The 21,547-nt window shown below is 44.0% G+C and overlaps 1 protein-coding gene across 3 annotated transcripts in view; it reads left to right on the top strand.

Moving 5' to 3' along the window:
• The first annotated feature begins 535 nt into the window (after positions 1-535).
• The window catches only part of LOC138638726 (cytochrome P450 2K1-like), a 384,462-nt gene continuing 363,450 nt past the window's right edge, over positions 536-21,547 (top strand). The window contains exons 1-2 of one of the 3 annotated variants that reach the window (XM_069728255.1): positions 536-847; positions 1,065-1,261. In XM_069728255.1, the coding sequence (XP_069584356.1) occupies positions 1,082-1,261 (180 nt within the window). In that variant the 5' untranslated portion in view covers positions 536-847; positions 1,065-1,081. Of the gene's footprint in view, positions 905-1,064; positions 1,262-21,547 lie in introns of all 3 variants that reach the window. The other 2 variants (XM_069728256.1, XM_069728257.1) reach the window with 2 other exon arrangements.

The following is a 21,547-nucleotide window of genomic DNA, read 5'->3' as shown; positions in this document are numbered from 1 at the left end:
GGAGCCCCAGATCGAGGGAGATTATCAGTGGTCTTGTATGTCTTCCATTTTCTAATTATTGCTCCCACTGTTGATTTCTTCACTCCAAGCTGGTTGGCTATTGCAGATTCAGTCTTCCCAGCCTGGTGCAGGGCTACAATTTTGTTTCTGGTGTCCTTTGACAGTTCTTTGGTCTTCACCATAGTGGAGTTTGGAGTCAGACTGTTTGAGGGTGTGCACAGGTGTCTTTTTATACTGATAACAAGTTTAAACAGGTGCCATTATTACAGGTAATGAGTGGAGGAAAGAGGAGACTCTTAAAGAAGAAGTTACAGGTCTGTGAGAGCCAGATATCTTGATTGTTTGTTTCTGACCAAATACTTATTTTCCACCATAATATGCAAAAAAAATGATAAAAAAACAGACAATGTGATTTTCTGGATTTTTTTTTCTCAATTTGTCTCCCATAGTTGAGGTCTACCTATGATGTAAATTACAGACGCCTCTCATCTTCTTAAGTGGTGGAACTTGCACTATTGCTGACTAAATACTTTTTTGCCCCACTGTATATAACCAGCTCCAGCTGTAGGAGAACGTAGTCCACCGATCTGAAAATCCTCACCACTTATCTGTGCTATTCATGGACATGTTGGGTCCTCCAGTCAGTTAAATTTAATTTTTAACTGAACTCTATTACTGGAAAACTTTGCTCCATAGCACAACAAATCTCAAAGAAAACAATTTCTTGGCCGAGATATCTGGGCGGATTGTAAATATCACATTACATTTTCAGTGTTATGCAATGTGAATCAGAACTGCAAAATCACAGAGAAGAGCAGGATCCAGTCGGGAACATTTCATTAACAACGTAAGAATAAATGCTGAGGGATAGAAAAATAATACTGAGAATACGGAAGGATTTTAGGTACGGTAGGATAGATTTATAGATATTCTGAAGAAAGAAAGAAAGAAAGAAAGAAAGAAAGAAAGAAAGAAAGAAAGACATGCAATACATAAATAGATATAGATAAGATAATGTTTATAGATGTTTGCACATTTTTATGCTTCTCTTTGTCTTTCTACAGAAACCCTTCCTGGCATTATGATCCCATCTGATCCCATCACATTGGTTCTATCTATTATTTTATGTCTTCTTTTTGTCCTGTTTTTCTTTGAATGGAAAAAAAATGCTTATAATTTGCCCCCCGGACCTCGACCGCTACCAATCATTGGAAATCTGCACATTCTAGACATGGACAGACCATATCTGACAATGCACGAGGTAACATTCAGTAATTTCACATTTTTATCCTAAATGTTTATGATTCTGTTGCCTGGAAGGAATGGGAATATAATAAGCCACATGATGGAGAGAGTAAATATTTAGAAGGGTTTGTTTATTGTAGACTTTCTTCACACAGTTTGCTTGGATTTTTTTGGCTTGAATATATACAGTTATATGAAAAAAGTTTGGGCACCCCTATTAATCTTAAGCTTAATGTTTTATAAAAATTGTTTTTTTTGCAACAGCTATTTCAGTTTCATATATCGAATAACTGTTGGACACAGTAATGTTTCTGCCTTGAAATGAGGTTTATTGTACTAAAATGTGCAATCTGCATTCAAACAAAATTTGACAGGTGCATAAGTATGGGCACCCCACCAGAAAAGTGACATTAATATTTAGTAGATCCTCCTTTTGCAAAAATAACAGCCTCTAGTTGCTTCCTGTAGCTTTTAATGAGTTCCTGGATCCTGGATGAAGGTATTTTTGACCATTCCTCTTTACAAAACAATTCCAGTTCAGTTAAGTTTGATGGTCGCCGAGCATGGACAGCCCTCTTCAAATGATCCCACAGATGTTCAATGATATTCAGGTCTGGGGACTGGGATGGCCATTCCAGAACAGTGTAATTGTTCCTCTGCATGAATGCCTGAGTAGATTTGGAGCGGTGTTTTGGATCATTGTCTTGCTGAAAGATCCATCCCCTGCATAACTTCAACTTTGTCACTGATTCATGAACATTATTGTCAAGAATTTGCTGATACTAAGAGGAATCCATGCGTCCCTCAACATTAACTAGATTCCCGGTGCTGGCATTGGCCACACAGCCCCAAAGCATGAGGAAACCACCACCAAATTTTACTGTGGGTTGCAAGTGTTTTTCTTGGAATGCTGTGTTTTTTTGCCGCCATGCATAACGCCTTTTTGTATGACCAAACAACTCAATCTTGGTTTCATTAATCCACAGGACCCTCTTCCAAAAAGAAATTGGCTTCTCCAAATGTGCTTTTGCATACCTCAGCCGACTCTGTTTGTGGCCTGCTTGCAGAAACGGCTTCTTTCGCATCACTCTCCCATACAGCTTCTCCTTGTGCAAAGTGCGTTGTATAGTTGACTGATGCACAGTGACACCATCTGCAGCAAGTTGATGCTGCAGCTCTCTGGAGGTGGTCTGAGGATTGTCCTTGACTGATCTCACCATTCTTCTTCTCTGCCTTTCTGATGTTTTTCTTGGCCTGCCACTTCTGGCCTTAACAAGAACTGTACCTGTGTTCTTCCATTTCCTTTCTATGTTCCTCACAGTGGAAATTGACAGGTTAAATCTCTGAGAGAGCTTTTTGTATCCTTCCCCTGAACAACTATGTAGAATAATATTTTTTTTCAGATCATTAGACAGTTGTTTTGAGGAGCCCATGATGCCACTCTTCAGAGGAGATTCAAACAGGAGAACAACTTGCAAGTGGCCACTTTAAGTAGCTTTTCTCATGATTGCATACACCTGGCTATGAAGTTCAAAGCTCAATGAGGTTACAAAACCAAAAAAAGTGCTTTAGTAAGTCAGTAAAAAGTAGGTAGGAGTATTTAAAACAAGAAAATGATAAGGGTGCCCATACTTATTCACCTGTAAAATTTTGTTTGAATGCAGATTGCACATTTTCTGTTATTACAATAAACCTCATTTCAAGCCAGAAACATTACTGTCCAACAGTTATTAGATATATGAAACTGAAATAGCTGAAAATTTTTTTTTTATAAAACATTAAGCTTAAGATTAATAGGGGTGCCCAAACTTTTTCCATATATATATATATATATATATATATATATATATATATATTGTGGGAATATAGCTCATCAGGGATCTCTGCTTTGGCCCAAGCAGGTGGCTATGGAGTCACAACGAACAATAGCAGGCTAGCGAGTTCCACACAGGTATGTGTCAGGTGTATTTATTGTACACATTTGCCGTACAATGTTACACGTGCCAAACATGAAATAAAATGTCTAAGGCCGTCTGGCCACTAACTAACAACAAAATACTAACTGCAAAATAAACCTATACAACAAGAAAGAAGTTTGTGCAACCTTACTGTGTCAGCTCCCAGACCAGCAGATGAGAGACTGAGATCCTAGCAGTTCCTTGATTATATCAGCTGAAGCAAAAGCTGGATCGTATGTGTGGAAGGGAAGCACCAGAGCTTTCAGGCTGATCACTAAAGAAACCAGGACCGGATTACAGAGAAATAAACAGCTTCACAATCAATACCGTGATACATATGAAATGAAACGGGGAGAAACATATCTGTTTTCTAGTACTTCTCCCCTTGGCACCTCACATACCCCCTTCCTTTGTTCGAGCCTGTAGGGTCGGACACGATGAGTCACTAAGCAGTGTGTTCTGGATAACGCATCTGTATTCCCGTGCGCTGCGCCTGCCCTGTGCTCAACGGAAAAGTTAAAAGGTTGTAATGCCAAGAACCAGCGTGTCACCCTCGCATTGCCCTCTTTTGCGCGGGACATCCATGTTAGGGGTGAATGGTCCATTACTAGCCTAAATTGGCGACCTAGTAAAAAATAGCGTAAGGTGAATAGGGCCCATTTCACAGCCAGGGCTTCGCGCTCAACCACGCTATAATTCTTTTCTGCCCTGGTAAGCTTCCTACTCAGATAGCTTACTGGGTGTTCCTCACCATTCACTTCCTGTGACAACACTGCACCGAGGCCGACACCAGAGGCGTCCGTTTGGACAATAAACTCCCGTTTAAAGTCAGGGGCAACCAACACTGGTTGGTCACAGAGGACCGTTTTCAAATACTGAAAGGCCTTCTCTGCTTCTGCGTTCCAATTTATTGTGATAGATTTTGAGCCCTTGGTAAGCTCTGTGAGAGGGGCCGCGATGGTGGCAAAATTTTTAATGAAGCGCCTATAATAGCCAACGATCCCTAAAAAGGCTCTGACCTGTTTTTTGTTGACCGGTCGTGGCCAATTCTGAATAGCGTCCACTTTATTGGTCTGTGGCTTTACGACTCCTCGCCCTATGCTATATCCCAGATAGCGAGCCTCTTCCAATCCCAAGGTACATTTCTTAGGATTGGCAGTTAACCCAGCAGTTTTTATCGAGTCTAAGACGGATTGTACTTTTGACAAATGTGTGTCCCAGTCATCACTAAAGACAATGATATCGTCCAAGTATGCGGACGCATACCGGACGTGGGATTTAAGGACAATATCTATTAGACGTTGGAAGGTGGCTGCAGCACCATGCAACCCAAATGGCATATCACGGTACTGGAACAGTCCCTGGGGCGTTACAAAGGCCGTTTTCTCTTTGGCTGAATCCGTGAGGGGAATCTGCCAATAACCTTTTGTTAAGTCGATAGTAGATATGTACCTGGCCGAACCCAGTCTCTCTATAAGTTCATCAACTCTCGGCATCGGGTAGGCATCGAATTTTGATACCTCATTTAATTTCCGAAAATCATTACAAAACCTAATAGTCCCATCGGGTTTGGGCACTAGCACGATTGGGCTAGCCCAATCACTTCGGGACTCTTCAATGACTCCAAGTTCTAACATTTTCTCGACTTCCTGGGCAATGGCTTGTCTCCGAGCCTCCGGAATTCGATATGGTTTTAGTCGTACACGGACCTGTGGATCAGTAACAATGTCGTGTTTAATTAAGTGAGTACGACCAGAAAGCTCTGAAAAAACCTCTGCGTTTTTCTGTATAAATTCCTTAGTCTCTCGTTTCTGACTTTCGGATAGTGTCTCTGCAATACCCACCTCTGGCAATGCTACCTGGGGGTCATTTACCACAGATGGGGGTGCCCTACGAGGTCCATCAATAAGGGTGGCTTTTGTCATTAGACTCTCCATGTCCCACCAAGCCTTAAGCAAGTTTATGTGGTAGATTTGTTCGGTTTTCCTCTTGTCTGGTTGATATATCTTATAATTCACTTCACCTATTCTCTCCAACACCTCGTATGGGCCCTGCCACTTCGCAAGAAATTTATTTTCTACAGTGGGTACTAATACTAACACCCTGTCTCCGGGTTGAAAGACTCGTGTTTTAGCCGCTCAGTTATATACCATGCTTTGGACCTGTTGCGCACGTTCTAAACATTCTTTAACTATTGGCATGACCGCCTCAATTCTATCTTGCATAAGCATTACGTGTTCAATTACACTGCGATAAGGAGTCACCTCTTGTTCCCAAGTCTCTTTAGCAATATCTAACAGGCCTCTAGGACATCGCCCGTAAACTAACTCAAAAGGCGAAAAGCCTGTGGAGGATTGGGGTACTTCCCGTATAGCGAACAGGAGATATGGTAGGAGAGCATCCCAATCCCTCCCGTCCTTATCTACCACGCTTTTCAACATTCCCTTCAGGGTTTTATTAAATCGCTCCACCAACCCGTCAGTCTGAGGGTGATATACTGAAGTACGCAAGTGGGAGATTTTTAGTAGGTTACACAAGTCCTTAAGTATTCGAGACATAAAGGGGGTTCCCTGATCTGTTAGTATTTCTTTCGGAATGCCGGTGCGAGAAAACATATTAACAAGCTCCTTTGAAATTGCTTTCGCATTGGCATTCCGCAGAGGCACTGCTTCAGGGTAACGAGTGGCATAATCTAGTACTACCAAAATGTACTGATGTCCCCTGGCAGAATTAACTAATGGACCCACTATATCCATTGCTATCCTCTCGAAGGGCACCTCTATTATTGGTAAGGGCACAAGGGGGCTTCTAAAATGTGACATAGGTGTGGTCAATTGACACGTAGGACAGGACTGACAATACCGGGTCACGTCCCCCCCTAGACCCGGCCAAAAGAAACACTGCAGAATACGGTGTTTTGTTTTTTCTCCGGCCAGGTGTCCCCCCAAGGGATGTTTATGTGCCAGTTCCAAAACTACCTGACGAAAGGACTTGGGCACCACTAGTTGCTCTACCGCCACCCCTCGCACTTTGTCTATATGATACAGCATACCCTGCTGCACAGCTAGGTGTGGGAACTCATTTTGAGCCCCTGGGTACAATGGTCTTCCCTCAGAGACCTTTACATTTTCCCATGCCCTTGCCAGAGTAGGGTCCTGGTGTTGAGCGGTCCCGAACTTACCACGGGCCACCTCAAGACCTGGCATTTCTATAGCCTCCTCTAGTTCACTTGCATCGCCTGCATATACAGCCAGAGGTGAGTCTACAGATTCTGGAGTTACCTCTGAGATGGACTCCCCCCCTCTTGCTGCAATAGCTCAGGGGTTAGCCCCACGGCACCCTCCTCAACTAGAGTGGTCATGCCATTTTTAAGGTTCCACAAGTCCCAAAATAAGGGAAAGTCTCTCCCCAATATTACATCATGTCCCATAGACTTTAGGACTGCCGCTTGATGTCTTTTGGTTCCTACTGGCGTGGCAAGGGTGACCCAGGCAGTGGGGTAGTTTTTTATATCGCCATGGATGCAACTAATGCCCAGGGTTGAGTTCGTTAGGGCTCTAGGGTCCACCAAACTGGCATGTACCAGAGTTACTTGACTGCCGGAATCCAAGACGGCATTCACACTATGGCCGTCGACCTCGAGGCAACACACGTGTCGTTCATTTCCTGTGAGGACCTCTGCAACACAGACTGACTGTACATATAACGAAAGACGTCTCATAGCATTACAGTCCATTGGCTCTGTAGTCATTGGGCAGTTAGCTGCTACATGGCCAAGCCCGCGACATCGCCAACATTGTATAGGTCCTTGCTTCCTCGCCGGAGACGCCTGATAGGGTCTGTTGAATTGCTGTGAGACTGTACCACCTCCATAGTTCTTTGTGGGTCTGCTACCCTTTATTGCAACGTTCTCTTCTTTTGAAGATGAAGTAGGTCTCGCAGTATTTTCTGGCGATTTCTTGGGAGCCCAGCGAGGTGATAACGTCCCTTGGAGTAGGCTTTCGGAAGCATTGTAGCGTTCGACCATATTCACCAACTGGTCGGCTGTATATGGGTCACCTTGTCCAACCCACCTCTGTAACTTAGGGGGCAAGGACCGCAGGTACTTGTCTAGAACAACACGTTCCACCATCTCTGCAGATGTCAAAATCTCTGGTTGCAGCCATTTTTTTACTAGATGGATAAGATCATGCATTTGTGAGCGGGCTGGCTGATCTTCCACAAAAGTCCATAAATGTACCCTCTGTGCTCGTACATATGTGTTTACTCCAAGCCTTGCCAGGATTTCGCTTTTTAATTTGGTATAGTCCATAGCATCCACTCCACTTAAATCGTAATAGGCCTTTTGTGGATCTCCACTCAGAAATGGCGCAACCACTTCAGCCCACATGTCCACCGGTAAATGCTCACGTTCTGCAATACGTTCAAATACGGTGAGATACGCTTCTACATCATCGTCAGCAGTCATTTTAAGCAGGGTTTTTTGTACGGCTTTCCGTGCACCAGCAACACTTTGTGCATGATCCCTCTCATCTCGGGGCTGCCGAATCAAAGCCTGCTTTATTGCATTCAACTGCTCTTGCTGAATCTGGTTTTGCTGGTCCAGGGCTTGCTGGAAGTAAGTATTGGTCTGCTGTTGTTGCACATTTGCCTGCAATAACTGTTTCACTAGTTCCTCCATATTACTGGACTCTTGGCTCTTCAAAAGCACATGAGCTTTCAGCCAGGACATACACAGAGCACTTTATCTGCAGTCACAGTCCAACAGCCACTATGCCCGCATTCTCAAAACCATTTGTGGGAATATAGCTCATCAGGGATCTCTGCTTTGGCCCAAGCAGGTGGCTATGGAGTCACAACGAACAATAGCAGGCTAGCGAGTTCCACACAGGTATGTGTCAGGTGTATTTATTGTACACATTTGCCGTACAATGTTACACGTGCCAAACATGAAATAAAATGTCTAAGGCCGTCTGGCCACTAACTAACAACAAGATACTAACTGCAAAATAAACCTATACAACAAGAAAGAAGTTTGTGCAACCTTACTGTGTCAGCTCCCAGACCAGCAGATGAGAGACTGAGATCCCAGCAGTTCCTTGATTATATCAGCTGAAGCAAAAGCTGGATCGTATGTGTGGAAGGGAAGCACCAGAGCTTTCAGGCTGATCACTAAAGAAACCAGGACCGGATTACAGAGAAATAAACAGCTTCACAATCAATACCGTGATACATATGAAATGAAACGGGGAGAAACATATCTGTTTTCTAGTACTTCTCCCCTTGGCACCTCACAATATATATATATATATATACTAGATTGTGGCCAGATTCTAACGCATCTGGTATTCTAGAATATGCATGTCCACGTACTATATTGGCCAGCCACGTAGTATATTGGCCAGCCACGTAGTATATTGCCCAGCCACGTAGTATATTGCCCAGCCATGTAGTATATTGCCCAGTCACGTAGTATATTGCCCAGTCACGTACTATATTGCTCAGCCACGTACCATATTGCCCAGCCACGTAGTATATTGCCAGTCACATAGTATATTGCCCAGTCACGTAGCATATTACCCAGCAACGTAGTATATTGCCCAGCGACGTAGTATATTGCCCAGCGACGTAGTATATTGCCCAGTCACATAGTATATTGCCCAGCGACGTAGTATATTGCCCAGCGACGTAGTATATTGCCCAGTCACGTAGTATATTGCCCAGTCACGTAGTATATTGCAGAGTGACGTAGTATATTGCCCAGTGACGTAGTATACAGCACAGAGCCATGTAGTATATTGCCCAGTCACGTAGTATATTGCCCAAAAATGTAGTATATTGCCCAGCCACGTAGTATATTGCCCAGCCATGTAGTATATTGCCCAACCACATAGTCTATTGCCCAGCCACAGAGTATATTGCCCAGCGACATAGTATATTGCCCAGCAACAGAGTATATTGCCCAGCCACGTAGTATGTTGCACAGCGACGTAGTATACAGCACAGCCACGTAGTATATTGCTCAGCCACATAGTATATTGCCCAGTGACGTAGTATATTGCCCTGCCACATAATATATTGCACAGCGACGTAATATATTGCCCAGCCACGTACTATATTGCCCAGCCACGTAATATATTGCCCAGCCACATAGTATATTGCCCAGTCACATAGTATATTGCCCAGTCACGTAGTATATTGCCCAGCGAAGTAGTATATTGCCCAGCAACGTAATATATTGCCCAGTCACGTAGTATATTGCCCAGTCACGTAGTATATTGCCCAGCGACGTAGTATATTGCCTAGCGACGTAGTATATTGCCCAGTGACGTAGTATACAGCACAGAGCCACGTAGTATATTGCCTGTTGTGAATTCTGTGGCTGAATTCACTCCTGTGGTCACAAGTGGTACTGCAGCTTCTGGGCTTCCTCCCTCAGGTGTTCTGGTGAGCTCGTTGGCTGCCTTGTTATTTAACTCCACCTGATTTTGTCTTCCTTGCTCCTTGTCAATGTTCCAGTGTTGGACCTGAGCTTCTGGATCTTTCCTGTGGCCTGCTGCTCTGCTTAGATAAGTGTTTCTTTGCTTTTGTTGCTACTTTTTCTGTCCAGCTTGTCTATTCGTTTTTGCTGGAAGCTCTGAGACGCAAAGGGTGCACCGCCGTGCCGTTAGTTCGGCACGGTGGGTCTTTTTGCCCCCTTTGCGTGGTTTTTTGCTTTAGGGTTTTTTGTAGACTGCAAAGTTCTCTTTGCTATCCTCGCTCTATCTAGAATATCGGGCCTCACTTTGCGGAATCTATTTCATCCCTACGTTTGTCTTTTCATCTTGCTAACAGTCATTATATGTGGGGGGCTGCCTTTTCCTTTGGGGTATTTCTCTGAGGCAAGTCAGGCTTGTTTTTCTATCTTCAGGCTAGTCAGCTCCTCAGGCTGTGCCGAGTTGCATAGGTAGTGACAGGCGCAATCCACAGCTGCCTTTAGTTGTGTTTAGGATAGGTTCAGGTATTGCAGTCTACAGAGATTCCACGTCTCAGAGCTCGTTCTATTGTTTTTGGGTTATTATCAAATCACTGTATGTGCTCTGATTGCTGGCACACTGTGTCACTGGATTGCCTACATAACAGTACAAGGAGCCAACCTAATGATTCTCAATAGAGGGAAAAAAGAAGTTCTGACATCATTTTTTTTTCTCAGCTCTGTGTTCAGTCCTTTTTTTCCCCTAGACATTTGGGTGTTTCAGGACACAGGTGTGGACACGGATATTCAGGGTCTGTGCTCTTCAATGAATAATCTCGTTACAAATGTACAAAGGATTCAAGATACTATTGATCAGAAATCTATGTTAGAACCAAGAATTCCTATTCCTGATTTGTTTCTTGGTGATAGAACTAAGTTTCTTAATTTCAAAAATAATTGTAAGCTATTTCTGGCCTTGAAACCTCATTCTTCTGGTAATCCTATTCAACAGGTTTTGATTATTATTTCTTTTTTGCGCGGCGACCCTCAGGACTGGGCATTTTCTCTTGCGCCAGGAGACCCTGCATTGAGTAATGTAAATGCGTTTTTCCTGGCGCTCGGATTGCTTTACGATGAGCCTAATTCAGTGGATCAGGCTGAGAAAAATTTGCTGGCTTTGTGTCAGGGTCAGGATGATATAGAAGTATATTGTCAGAAATTTAGGAAGTGGTCTGTACTCACTCTGTGGAATGAATCTGCGCTGGCAGCTTTGTTCAGAAAGGGTCTCTCTGAGGCTCTTAAGGATGTCATGGTGGGTTTTCCTATGCCTGCTGGTTTGAATGAGTCTATGTCTTTGGCCATTCAGATCGGTCGACGCTTGCGCGAGCGTAAATCTGTGCACCATTTGGCGGTATTGTCTAAGATTAAACCTGAGCCTATGCAGTGCGATAGGACTATGACCAGAGTTGAACGGCAAGAACACAGACGTCTGAATGGTCTGTGTTTCTACTGTGGTGATTCCACTCATGCTATTTCTGATTGTCCTAAGCGCACTAAGCGGTTCGATAGGTCTGCCGTCATTGGTACTGTACAATCCAAATTCCTTCTGTCCATTACCTTGATATGCTTTTTGTCATCGTATTCTGTCATGGCGTTTGTGGATTCAGGCGCTGCCCTGAATCTGATGGATTTGGATTATGCTAAACGTTGTGGGTTTTTCTTGGAGCCTTTGCGGTGTCCTATTCCTTTGAGAGGAATTGATGCTACACCTTTGGCCAAGAATAAACCTCAGTACTGGACCCAGCTGACCATGTGCATGGCTCCTGCACATAAGGAAGTTATTCGCTTTCTGGTGCTACATAATCTGCATGATGTGGTCGTGTTGGGGTTGCCATGGCTGCAAACCCATAATCCAGTATTGGATTGGAACTCTATGTCGGTATCCAGCTGGGGTTGTCAGGGGATACATGGTGATGTTCCATTTTTCTCTATTTCGTCATCCACTCCTTCTGAGGTCCCAGAGTTCTTGTCTGATTATCAGGATGTATTTGAAGAGCCCAAGTCCGATGCCCTACCTCCGCATAGGGATTGTGATTGTGCTATCAATTTGATTCCTGGTAGTACATTCCCTAAAGGTCGATTATTTAATTTATCTGTGCCTGAACACTCCGCTATGCGCAGTTATGTGAAGGAATCCCTGGAGAAGGGACATATTCGCCCTTCGTCATCACCACTGGGAGCAGGGTTCTTTTTTGTAACCAAGAAGGATGGTTCGCTGAGACCATGTATTAATTACCGCCTTCTTAATAAGATCACTGTTAAATTTCAGTATCCCTTGCCATTGTTATCTGACTCGTTTGCTCGGATTAAGGGGGCTAGTTGGTTCACTAAGATAGATCTTCGTGGTGCGTATAATCTGGTGAGAATCAGGCAAGGAGATGAATGGAAAACTGCATTTAATACGCCCGAGGGTCATTTTGAGTATCTAGTGATGCCGTTCGGACTTGCCAATGCTCCATCTGTGTTTCAGTCTTTTATGCATGACATCTTCCGTGAGTATCTGGATAAATTCCTGATTGTTTACTTGGATGACATTTTGATCTTCTCAGATGATTGGGTCTCTCATGTGAAGCAGGTCAGAATGGTTTTCCAGGTCCTGCGTGCTAATTCTTTGTTTGTGAAGGGATCAAAGTGTCTCTTCGGTGTGCAGAAAGTTTCATTTTTGGGGTTCATCTTTTCCCCTTCTACTATCGAGATGGATCCGGTTAAGGTCCAAGCCATCCAGGATTGGACTCAGCCGACATCTCTGAAAAGTCTGCAAAAATTCCTGGGCTTTGCTAATTTTTATCGTCGCTTCATCTGTAATTTTTCTAGCATTGCCAAACCATTGACCGATTTGACCAAGAAGGGTGCTGATTTGGTTAATTGGTCTTCTGCTGCTGTGGAAGCTTTTCAGGAGTTGAAGCATCGTTTTTGTTCTGCCCCTGTGTTGTGTCAACCAGATGTTTCTCTTCCGTTCCAGGTCGAGGTTGATGCTTCTGAGATTGGAGCAGGGGCGGTTTTGTCACAGAGAGGTTCTGGTTGCTTAGTGTTGAAACCATGTGCTTTCTTTTCCAGGAAGTTTTCGGCTGCTGAGCGTAATTATGATGTGGGCAACCGAGAGTTGCTGGCCATGAAGTGGGCATTCGAGGAATGGCGTCATTGGCTTGAAGGAGCTAAGCATCGCGTGGTGGTATTGACTGATCATAAGAACCTTACTTATCTCGAGTCTGCCAAGCGCTTGAATCCTAGATAGGCCCGTTGGTCGTTATTTTTTGCCCGCTTCGATTTTGTGATTTCGTACCTTCCGGGCTCTAAAAATGTGAAGGCGGATGCTCTGTCTAGGAGTTTTGTGCCCGACTCTCCGGGTTCATCTGAGCCGGCGAGTATCCTCAAGGAAGGAGTCATTGTGTCTGCCATCTCCCCTGATTTGCGGCGAGTGTTGCAAAAATTTCAGGAGAATAAACCTGATCGTTGTCCGGCGGAGAAACTGTTCGTCCCTGATAGGTGGACTACTAAAGTTATCTCTGAACTTCATTGTTCGGTGTTGGCTGGTCATCCTGGAATCTTTGGTACCAGAGAGTTAGTGGCTAGATCCTTCTGGTGGCCATCTCTGTCACGGGATGTACGTACTTTTGTGCAGTCCTGTGGGATTTGTGCTAGGGCTAAGCCCTGCTGTTCACGTGCCAGTGGGTTGCTTCTGCCCTTGCCAGTCCCAAAGAGGCCTTGGACACATATTTCAATGGATTTCATTTCTGACCTTCCCGTTTCTCAAAAGATGTCAGTCATTTGGGTGGTCTGTGATCGCTTTTCTAAAATGGTCCATCTGGTGCCCTTGGTTAAATTGCCTTCCTCCTCTGATTTGGTGCCTTTGTTCTTCCAGCATGTGGTTCGTTTGCATGGCATTCCTGAGAATATTGTTTCTGACAGAGGTTAATAATAATAATAATCTTTATTTTTATATAGCGCTAACATATTCCGCAGCGCTTTACAGTTTTGCACACATTATCATCACTGTCCCCGATGGGGCTCACAATCTAGAATCCCTATCAGTATGTCTTTGGAATGTGGGAGGAAACCGGAGTGCCCGGAGGAAACCCACGCAAACACGGAGAGAACATACAAACTCTTTGCAGATGTTGTCCTGGATGGGATTAGAACCCAGGACCCCAGCGCTGCAAGGCTGCTGTGCTAACCACTGCGCCACCGTGCCGTTCCCAGTTTGTTTCGAGGTTTTGGCGAGCCTTTTGTGGCAGGATGGGCATTGACCTGTCTTTTTACTCGGCTTTCCATCCTCAGACTAATGGCCAGACCGAACGAACCAATCAGACCTTGGAGACATATCTGAGATGTTTTGTTTCTGCAGACCAGGATGATTGGGTGTCCTTTTTGCCGTTGGCTGAGTTCGCCCTTAATAATCGGGCCAGCTCGGCTACCTTAATCTCTCCATTTTTCTGCAATTCTGGGTTCCATCCTCGTTTCTCTTCAGGACAGGTTGAGTCTTCGGACTGTCCTGGTGTGGATTCTGTGGTGGACAGGTTGCAGCAGATCTGGACTCAGGTAGTGGACAATTTGGCCTTGTCCCAGGAGAAGGCTCAACTTTTCGCTAATCGCAGACGCCGTGTGGGTCCCCGACTTCGTGTTGGGGATCTGGTTTGGTTATCTTCTCGTCATATTCCTATGAAGGTTTCCTCTCCTAAATTTAAACCTCGTTTTATTGGTCCGTGTAGGATTTCTGAGATTCTCAATCCTGTGTCCTTTCGTCTGACCCTCCCGGACTCCTTTTCCATACATAATGTATTCCATAGGTCGTTGTTGCGGAGATACGTGGCACCTATGGTTCCATCTGTTGAGCCTCCTGCCCCTGTTTTGGTGGAGGGGGAATTGGAGTATATTGTGGAGAAAATTTTGGATTCTCGTGTCTCTAGACGGAAACTCCAGTATCTGGTTAAATGGAAGGGTTATGCTCAGGAAGATAATTCCTGGGTTTTTGCCTCTGATGTCCATGCTCCAGATCTTGTTCGTGCCTTTCATGTGGCTCATCCTGGTCGGCCTGGGGGCTCTGGTGAGGGTTCGGTGACCCCTCCTCAAGGGGGGGGTACTGTTGTGAATTCTGTGGCTGAATTCACTCCTGTGGTCACAAGTGGTACTGCAGCTTCTGGGCTTCCTCCCTCAGGTGTTCTGGTGAGCTCGTTGGCTGCCTTGTTATTTAACTCCACCTGATTCTGTCTTCCTTGCTCCTTGTCAATGTTCCAGTGTTGGACCTGAGCTTCTGGATCTTTCCTGTGGCCTGCTGCTCTGCTTAGATAAGTGTTTCTTTGCTTTTGTTGCTACTTTTTCTGTCCAGCTTGTCTATTCGTTTTTGCTGGAAGCTCTGAGACGCAAAGGGTGCACCGCCGTGCCGTTAGTTCGGCACGGTGGGTCTTTTTGCCCCCTTTGCATGGTTTTTTGCTTTAGGGTTTTTTGTAGACTGCAAAGTTCTCTTTGCTATCCTCGCTCTATCTAGAATATCGGGCCTCACTTTGCTGAATCTATTTCATCCCTACATTTGTCTTTTCATCTTGCTAACAGTCATTATATGTGGGGGGCTGTCTTTTCCTTTGGGGTATTTCTCTGAGGCAAGTCAGGCTTGTTTTTCTATCTTCAGGCTAGTCAGCTCCTCAGGCTGTGCCGAGTTGCATAGGTAGTGACAGGCGCAATCCACAGCTGCCTTTAGTTGTGTTTAGGATAGGTTCAGGTATTGCGGTCTACAGAGATTCCACGTCTCAGAGCTCGTTCTATTGTTTTTGGGTTATTATCAAATCACTGTATGTGCTCTGATTGCTGGCACACTGTGTCACTGGATTGCCTACATAACAATTGCCCAGCCACGTAGTATATTGCCCAACCATGTAGTATATTGCCCAACCACGTAGTCTATTGCCCAACCATGTAGTATATTGCCCAACCACATAGTCTATTGCCCAGCCATAGAGTATATTGCGCAGCGACGAAGGATATTGCCCAGCAACATAGTATATTACCCAGCCACGTAGTACATTGCACAGCGATGTAGCATACAGCACAGCCACGTAGTATATTGCTCAGCCACGTAGTATATTGCCCAGTGACATATTATATTGCCCAGCCACATAATATATTGCACAGCGACATAGTATACAGCACAGAGCCACGTAGTATAATGCCCAGTCACGTACTATATTGCCCAGTCACGTAGTATATTGCCCAGCGAAGTAGTATATTGCCCAGCGACGTAGTATATTGCCCAGTCACGTAGTACATTGCCCAGCGACGCAGTATATTGTCCAGTCACGTAGTATATTGCCCAGTCACGCAGTATATTGCCCAGCGACGTAGTATATTGCCCAGCGACATAGTATATTGCCCAGTCACGTAGTATATTGCCCAGTCACGTAGTACATTGCCCAGCGACGCAGTATATTGTCCAGCGACGTAGTATATTGCCCAGCGACATAGTATATTGCCCAGTCACGTAGTATATTGCCCAGTCACGTAGTATATTGCCCAGTCACGTAGTACATTGCCCAGCGACGCAGTATATTGTCCAGTCACGTAGTATATTGCCCAGTCACGCAGTATATTGCCCAGCGACGTAGCATATTGCCCAGCGACATAGTATGTTGCCTAGTCACGTAGTATATTGCCCAGTCACGTAGTACATTGCCCAGCGACGCAGTATATTGTCCAGCGATGTAGTATATTGCCCAGCGACATAGTATATTGCCCAGTCATGTAGTATATTGCCCAGTCACGTAGTATATTGCCCAGCGACGTAGTATATTGCCCAGCGACGTAGTATATTGCACAGCGACATAGTATATTGCCCAGTCACGTAGTATATTGCCCAGTCATGTAGTATATTGCCCAGCGATGTAGTATATTGCCCAGTCACGTAGTATATTGCACAGTGACATAGTATACCGCAGAGCCACGTAGTCTATTGCCCAGCCACGTAGTATATTGCCCAGTCATGTAGTATATTGCCCAGTCACATAGTATATTGCCCAGCGATGTAGTATATTGCCCAGCGACATAGTATATTGCACTGCGACATAGTATACCGCAGAGACACGTAGTCTATTGCCCAGCCACGTAGTATATTGCCCAGCGACGTTGTATATTGCCCAGCCACGTAGTATATTGCCCAGTCACGTAGTATATTGCCCAGTCATGTAGTATGTTGCCCAGCGACATAGTATATTGCCCAGCGACGTAGTATATTGCCCAGTCACGTAGCATATTGCCCAGTCACGTAGTATATTGCCCAGCGATGTAGTATATTGCCCAGCGACGTAGTATATTGCCCAGTGACATAGTATACAGCACAGAGCCATGTAGTATATTGCCCAGCGACGTAGTATATTGCCCAGTCACGTAGTATATTGCCCAACAATGTAGTATATTGCCCAGCGATGTAGTATATTGCCCAGCGACGTAGTGTATTGCCCAGTGACATAGTATACAGCACAGAGTCATGTAGTATATTGCCCAGCGACGTAGTATATTGCCCAGTCACGTAGTATATTGCCCAGCGACGTAGTATATTGCCCAGCGACGTAGTATATTGCCCAGTCACGTAGTATATTGCCCAGTCACGTAGTATATTGCCCAGCGATGTAGTATATTGCCCAGCGACGTAGTATATTGCCCAGTGACATAGTATACAGCACAGAGCCATGTAGTATATTGCCCAGTCACGTAGTATATTGCCCAGTCACGTAGTATATTGCCCAGCAATGTAGTATATTGCCCAGCCACGTACAGTCATGGCCAAAATTTTTGAGAATGACACCAAAATTATATTTTCACATGATCTGCTGCCCTCTGGTTTTTATTAGTGTTTGTCTGATGTTTATATCACATACAGAAATATAATTGCAATCATATTATGAGTACCAATAGGTTATATTGACAGTTAGGCCGGCGTCACACACAGCGTATGAAAATACGGTCCGTATATTACGGCCGTAATACGCTGAAAAGTCCCGAAAATAGTGGTCCGTAGCTCCTCCATAGGCAGGGTGTGTCACCGTTTTTTGCGCATGGCATCCCCCGTATGTAATCCGTATGGCATCCGTACTGCGTGTTTTTATCGCAGGCTTGCAAAACTGACATACGGCTATACAAGGGATCCATGTGTTAAAAAAAAAAAACAAACAACATATATATATATATATATATATATATATACAGTTAGGGCCAGAAATATTTGGACAGTGACACAATTTTCGCGAGTTGGGCTCTGCATGCCACCACATTGGATTTGAAATGAAACCTCTACAACAGAATTCAAGTGCAGATTGTAACGTTTAATTTGAAGGGTTGAACAAAAATATCTGATAGAAAATGTAGGAATTGTACACATTTCTTTACAAACACTCCACATTTTAGGAGGTCAAAAGTAATTGGACAAATAAACATAACCCAAAGAAAATATTTTTATTTTCAATATTTTGTTGCAAATCCTTTGGAGGCAATCACTGCCTTAAGTCTGGAACCCATGGACATCACCAAACGCTGGGTTTCCTCCTTCTTAATGCTTTGCCAGGCCTTTACAGCCGCAGCCTTCAGGTCTTGCTTGTTAGTGGGTCTTTCCGTCTTAAGTCTGGATTTGAGCAAGTGAAATGCATGCTCAATTGGGTTTAGATCTGGAGATTGACTTGGCCATTGCAGAATGTGCCACTTTTTGGCACTCATGAACTCCTGGGTAGCTTTGGCTGTATGCTTGGGGTCATTGTCCATCTGTACTATGAAGCGCCGTCCAATCAACTTTGCAGCATTTGGCTGAATCTGGGCTGAAAGTATATCCCGGTACACTTCAGAATTCATCCGGCTACTCTTGTCTGCTCTTATGTCATCAATAAACACAAGTGACCCAGTGCCATTGAAAGCCATGCATGCCCATGCCATCACGTTGCCTCCCCCATGTTTTACAGAGGATGTGGTGTGCCTTGGATCATGTGCCGTTCCCTTTCTTCTCCAAACTTTTTTCTTCCCATCATTCTGGTACAGGTTGATCTTTGTCTCATCTGTCCATAGAATACTTTTCCAGAACTGAGCTGGCTTCTTGAGGTGTTTTTCTGCAAATTTAACTCTTGCCTGTCTATTTTTGGTATTGATGAATGGTTTGCATCTAGATGTGAACCCTTTGTATTTACTGTCATGGAGTCTTCTCTTTACTGTTGACTTAGAGACAGATACACCTACTTCACTGAGAGTGTTCTGGACTTCACTTGATGTTGTGAACGGGTTCTTCTTCACCAAATTAAGTATGCGGCGATCATCCACCACTGTTGTCATCCGTGGACGCCCAGGCCTTTTTGAGTTCCCAAGCTCACCAGTCAATTCCTTTTTTCTCAGAATGTACCCAACTGTTGATTTTGCTACTCCAAGCATGTCTGCTTCTCTCTGATGGATTTTTTCTTTTTTTTCAGCCTCAGGATGTTCTGCTTCACCTCAATTGAGAGTTCCTTTGACCGCATGTTGTCTGCTCACAGCAACAGCTTCCAAATGCAAAACCACACACCTGGAATCCACCCCTGACCTTTTAACTACTTCATTGATTACAGGTTAACGAGGGAGACGCCTTCAGAGTTAATTGCAGCCCTTAGAGTCCATTGTCCAATTACTTTTGGTCCCTTGAAAAAGAGGACGCTATGCATTACAGAGCTATGATTCCTAAACCCTTTCTCCGATTTGGATGTGGAAACTATCATATTGCAGCTGGGAGTGTGCACTTTCAGCCCATATTACATATATAATTTTATTTCTGAACATGTTTTTGTAAACAACTAAAATAACAAAACTTGTGTCACTGTCCAAATATTTCTGGCCCTAACTGTATATATATATATATGTCAGGGAGACACATATATGTATATATATTATTACTTCATCCAGCGCGAGATAGCAGAAAGCCGGTAATTCAATTGCCGGCTTTTGCTTTCTCCTTCCTAAACCCGACATGATATGAGACATGGTTACATACAGTAAACCATCTCATATCCCCATTTTTTTGCATATTCCACACTACTAATTTCAGTAGTGTGTCTATGCAAAATTTGGCCATTCTAGCTAGTAAATTAAAGGGTTAAATGGCGGAAAAAATTGGCGTGGGCTCCCGCACAATTTTCTCTGCCAGAGTGGTAAAGCCAGTGACTGAGGGCAGATATTAATAGCCTGGAGAGGGTCCATGGTTATTGCCCCCCCCCCCCTGGCTAAAAACATCTGCCCCCAGCCACCCCAGAAAAGGCACATCTGGAAGATGCGCCTATTCTGGCACTTGGCCACTCTCTGCCCATTCCCGTGTAGCTGTGGGATATGGGGTAATGAAGGGTTAATGCCACCTTGCTATTGTAAGGTGACATTAAGGCAAATTAATAATGGAGAGGCTTCAATTATGACACCTATCTATTATTAATCCAATACTAGTAAAGGATTAAAAAATACACACACACATTATTAAAAATTAATTTATTGAAAAAATCACAAAGGTTGTTGTATTAATTTATTCTACTCTCAATCCACTCACTGAAGACCCTCGATCTGTAAAAAAAAAAAAATAATAAACCAAGAATATACATACCTTCCGAGGATCTGGCACGTCCAACGATGTAGATCCATCTGAAGGGGTTAAAATATTTTGCAGACACGAGCTCCGCTAATGCAGGATGCTCATTTCTGCAAAACCCCAGCGAATGAAGCTAAATATAGGTCAATGATCTATATTTAGCTTCATTTGCGGTGAGGCGCCCTCTGCTGGCTGTTCCTAGATCGTGGGAACTTTCCTAGAAAGCTCCCAGGCTCGAGTTCATATGAGGACAACCAGCAGAGGGCGCCTCACCGCAAATGAAGGTAAATATAGGTCATTGACCTACTTTACCTTCATTTTCCGGGGTTTTTGCAGCCATGAGCATCATTGCATTAGCAAAGCTCGTGGATGCAAATTATTTTAACCCCTTCAGATGGATTTACATCGTTGGACGTTACAGATCTGCGGAGGGTAAGGATATTGTTGGTTTATTATGTTTTTTTTGTTATAGAACGAGGGTCTTCAGTGACTGGATTGGGCGTCGAATAAAATACTCCAACAACCATTGTTTTTATTTCATTAAAATAATTTTAAATAATGTGTTTGTGTTTTATTTAACCCTTTACTACAATTGGATTAATAATGGATAGGTGTCATAATTGATGCCTCTCCATTATTAATGTGGCTTAATGTCACCTTACAATAGCAAGGTGGCATTAACCCTTCATTACCCCATATCCCACTGCTACACGGGAGTGGGAAGAGAGTGGCCAAGTGCTAGAATAGGCGCATCTTCCAGATGTGCCTTTTCTGGGGTGGCTGGGGGCAGGTGTTTTTAGCCGGGGGGCCAATAACCATGGACCCTCTCCAGGCTATTAATATCTGCCCTCAGTCACTGGCTTTACTACTCTGGTGGAGAAAATTGCGCGGGAGCCCACGCCAATTTTTTCCGCCATTTAACCCTTTAATTTAGTAGATAGAACGGCCAAATTTTGCAGATACACACTACTGACATTATTAGTGTGGAATCTGCAAAAAAAATGGAGAGAAGACATGGTTTACTGTATGTAACCATGTCTCATATCATGTCGGGTTTAGGAAGGAGAAAGAAAAAGCCGGTAATTGAATTACCGGCTTTCAAGCTGTATAGCGCTGGAATAAATATTAATATATATACATATATGTGTCTCACTGACATATATATATATATATATATATATATACCTATTCTATGTGTACACATTTATTCTACCTATTGGACTGGAAGCTGTCAGTGTGATTTTACTATACACTGCACTG

The sequence above is a fragment of the Ranitomeya imitator genome, chromosome 5, assembly GCF_032444005.1.
Source record: "Ranitomeya imitator isolate aRanImi1 chromosome 5, aRanImi1.pri, whole genome shotgun sequence".
NCBI classification, from domain to species: domain Eukaryota; kingdom Metazoa; phylum Chordata; class Amphibia; order Anura; family Dendrobatidae; genus Ranitomeya; species Ranitomeya imitator.
The sequence above is the reverse complement of the archived record's forward strand: the minus strand, read 5'-3'. Positions and strand labels throughout refer to the sequence as shown.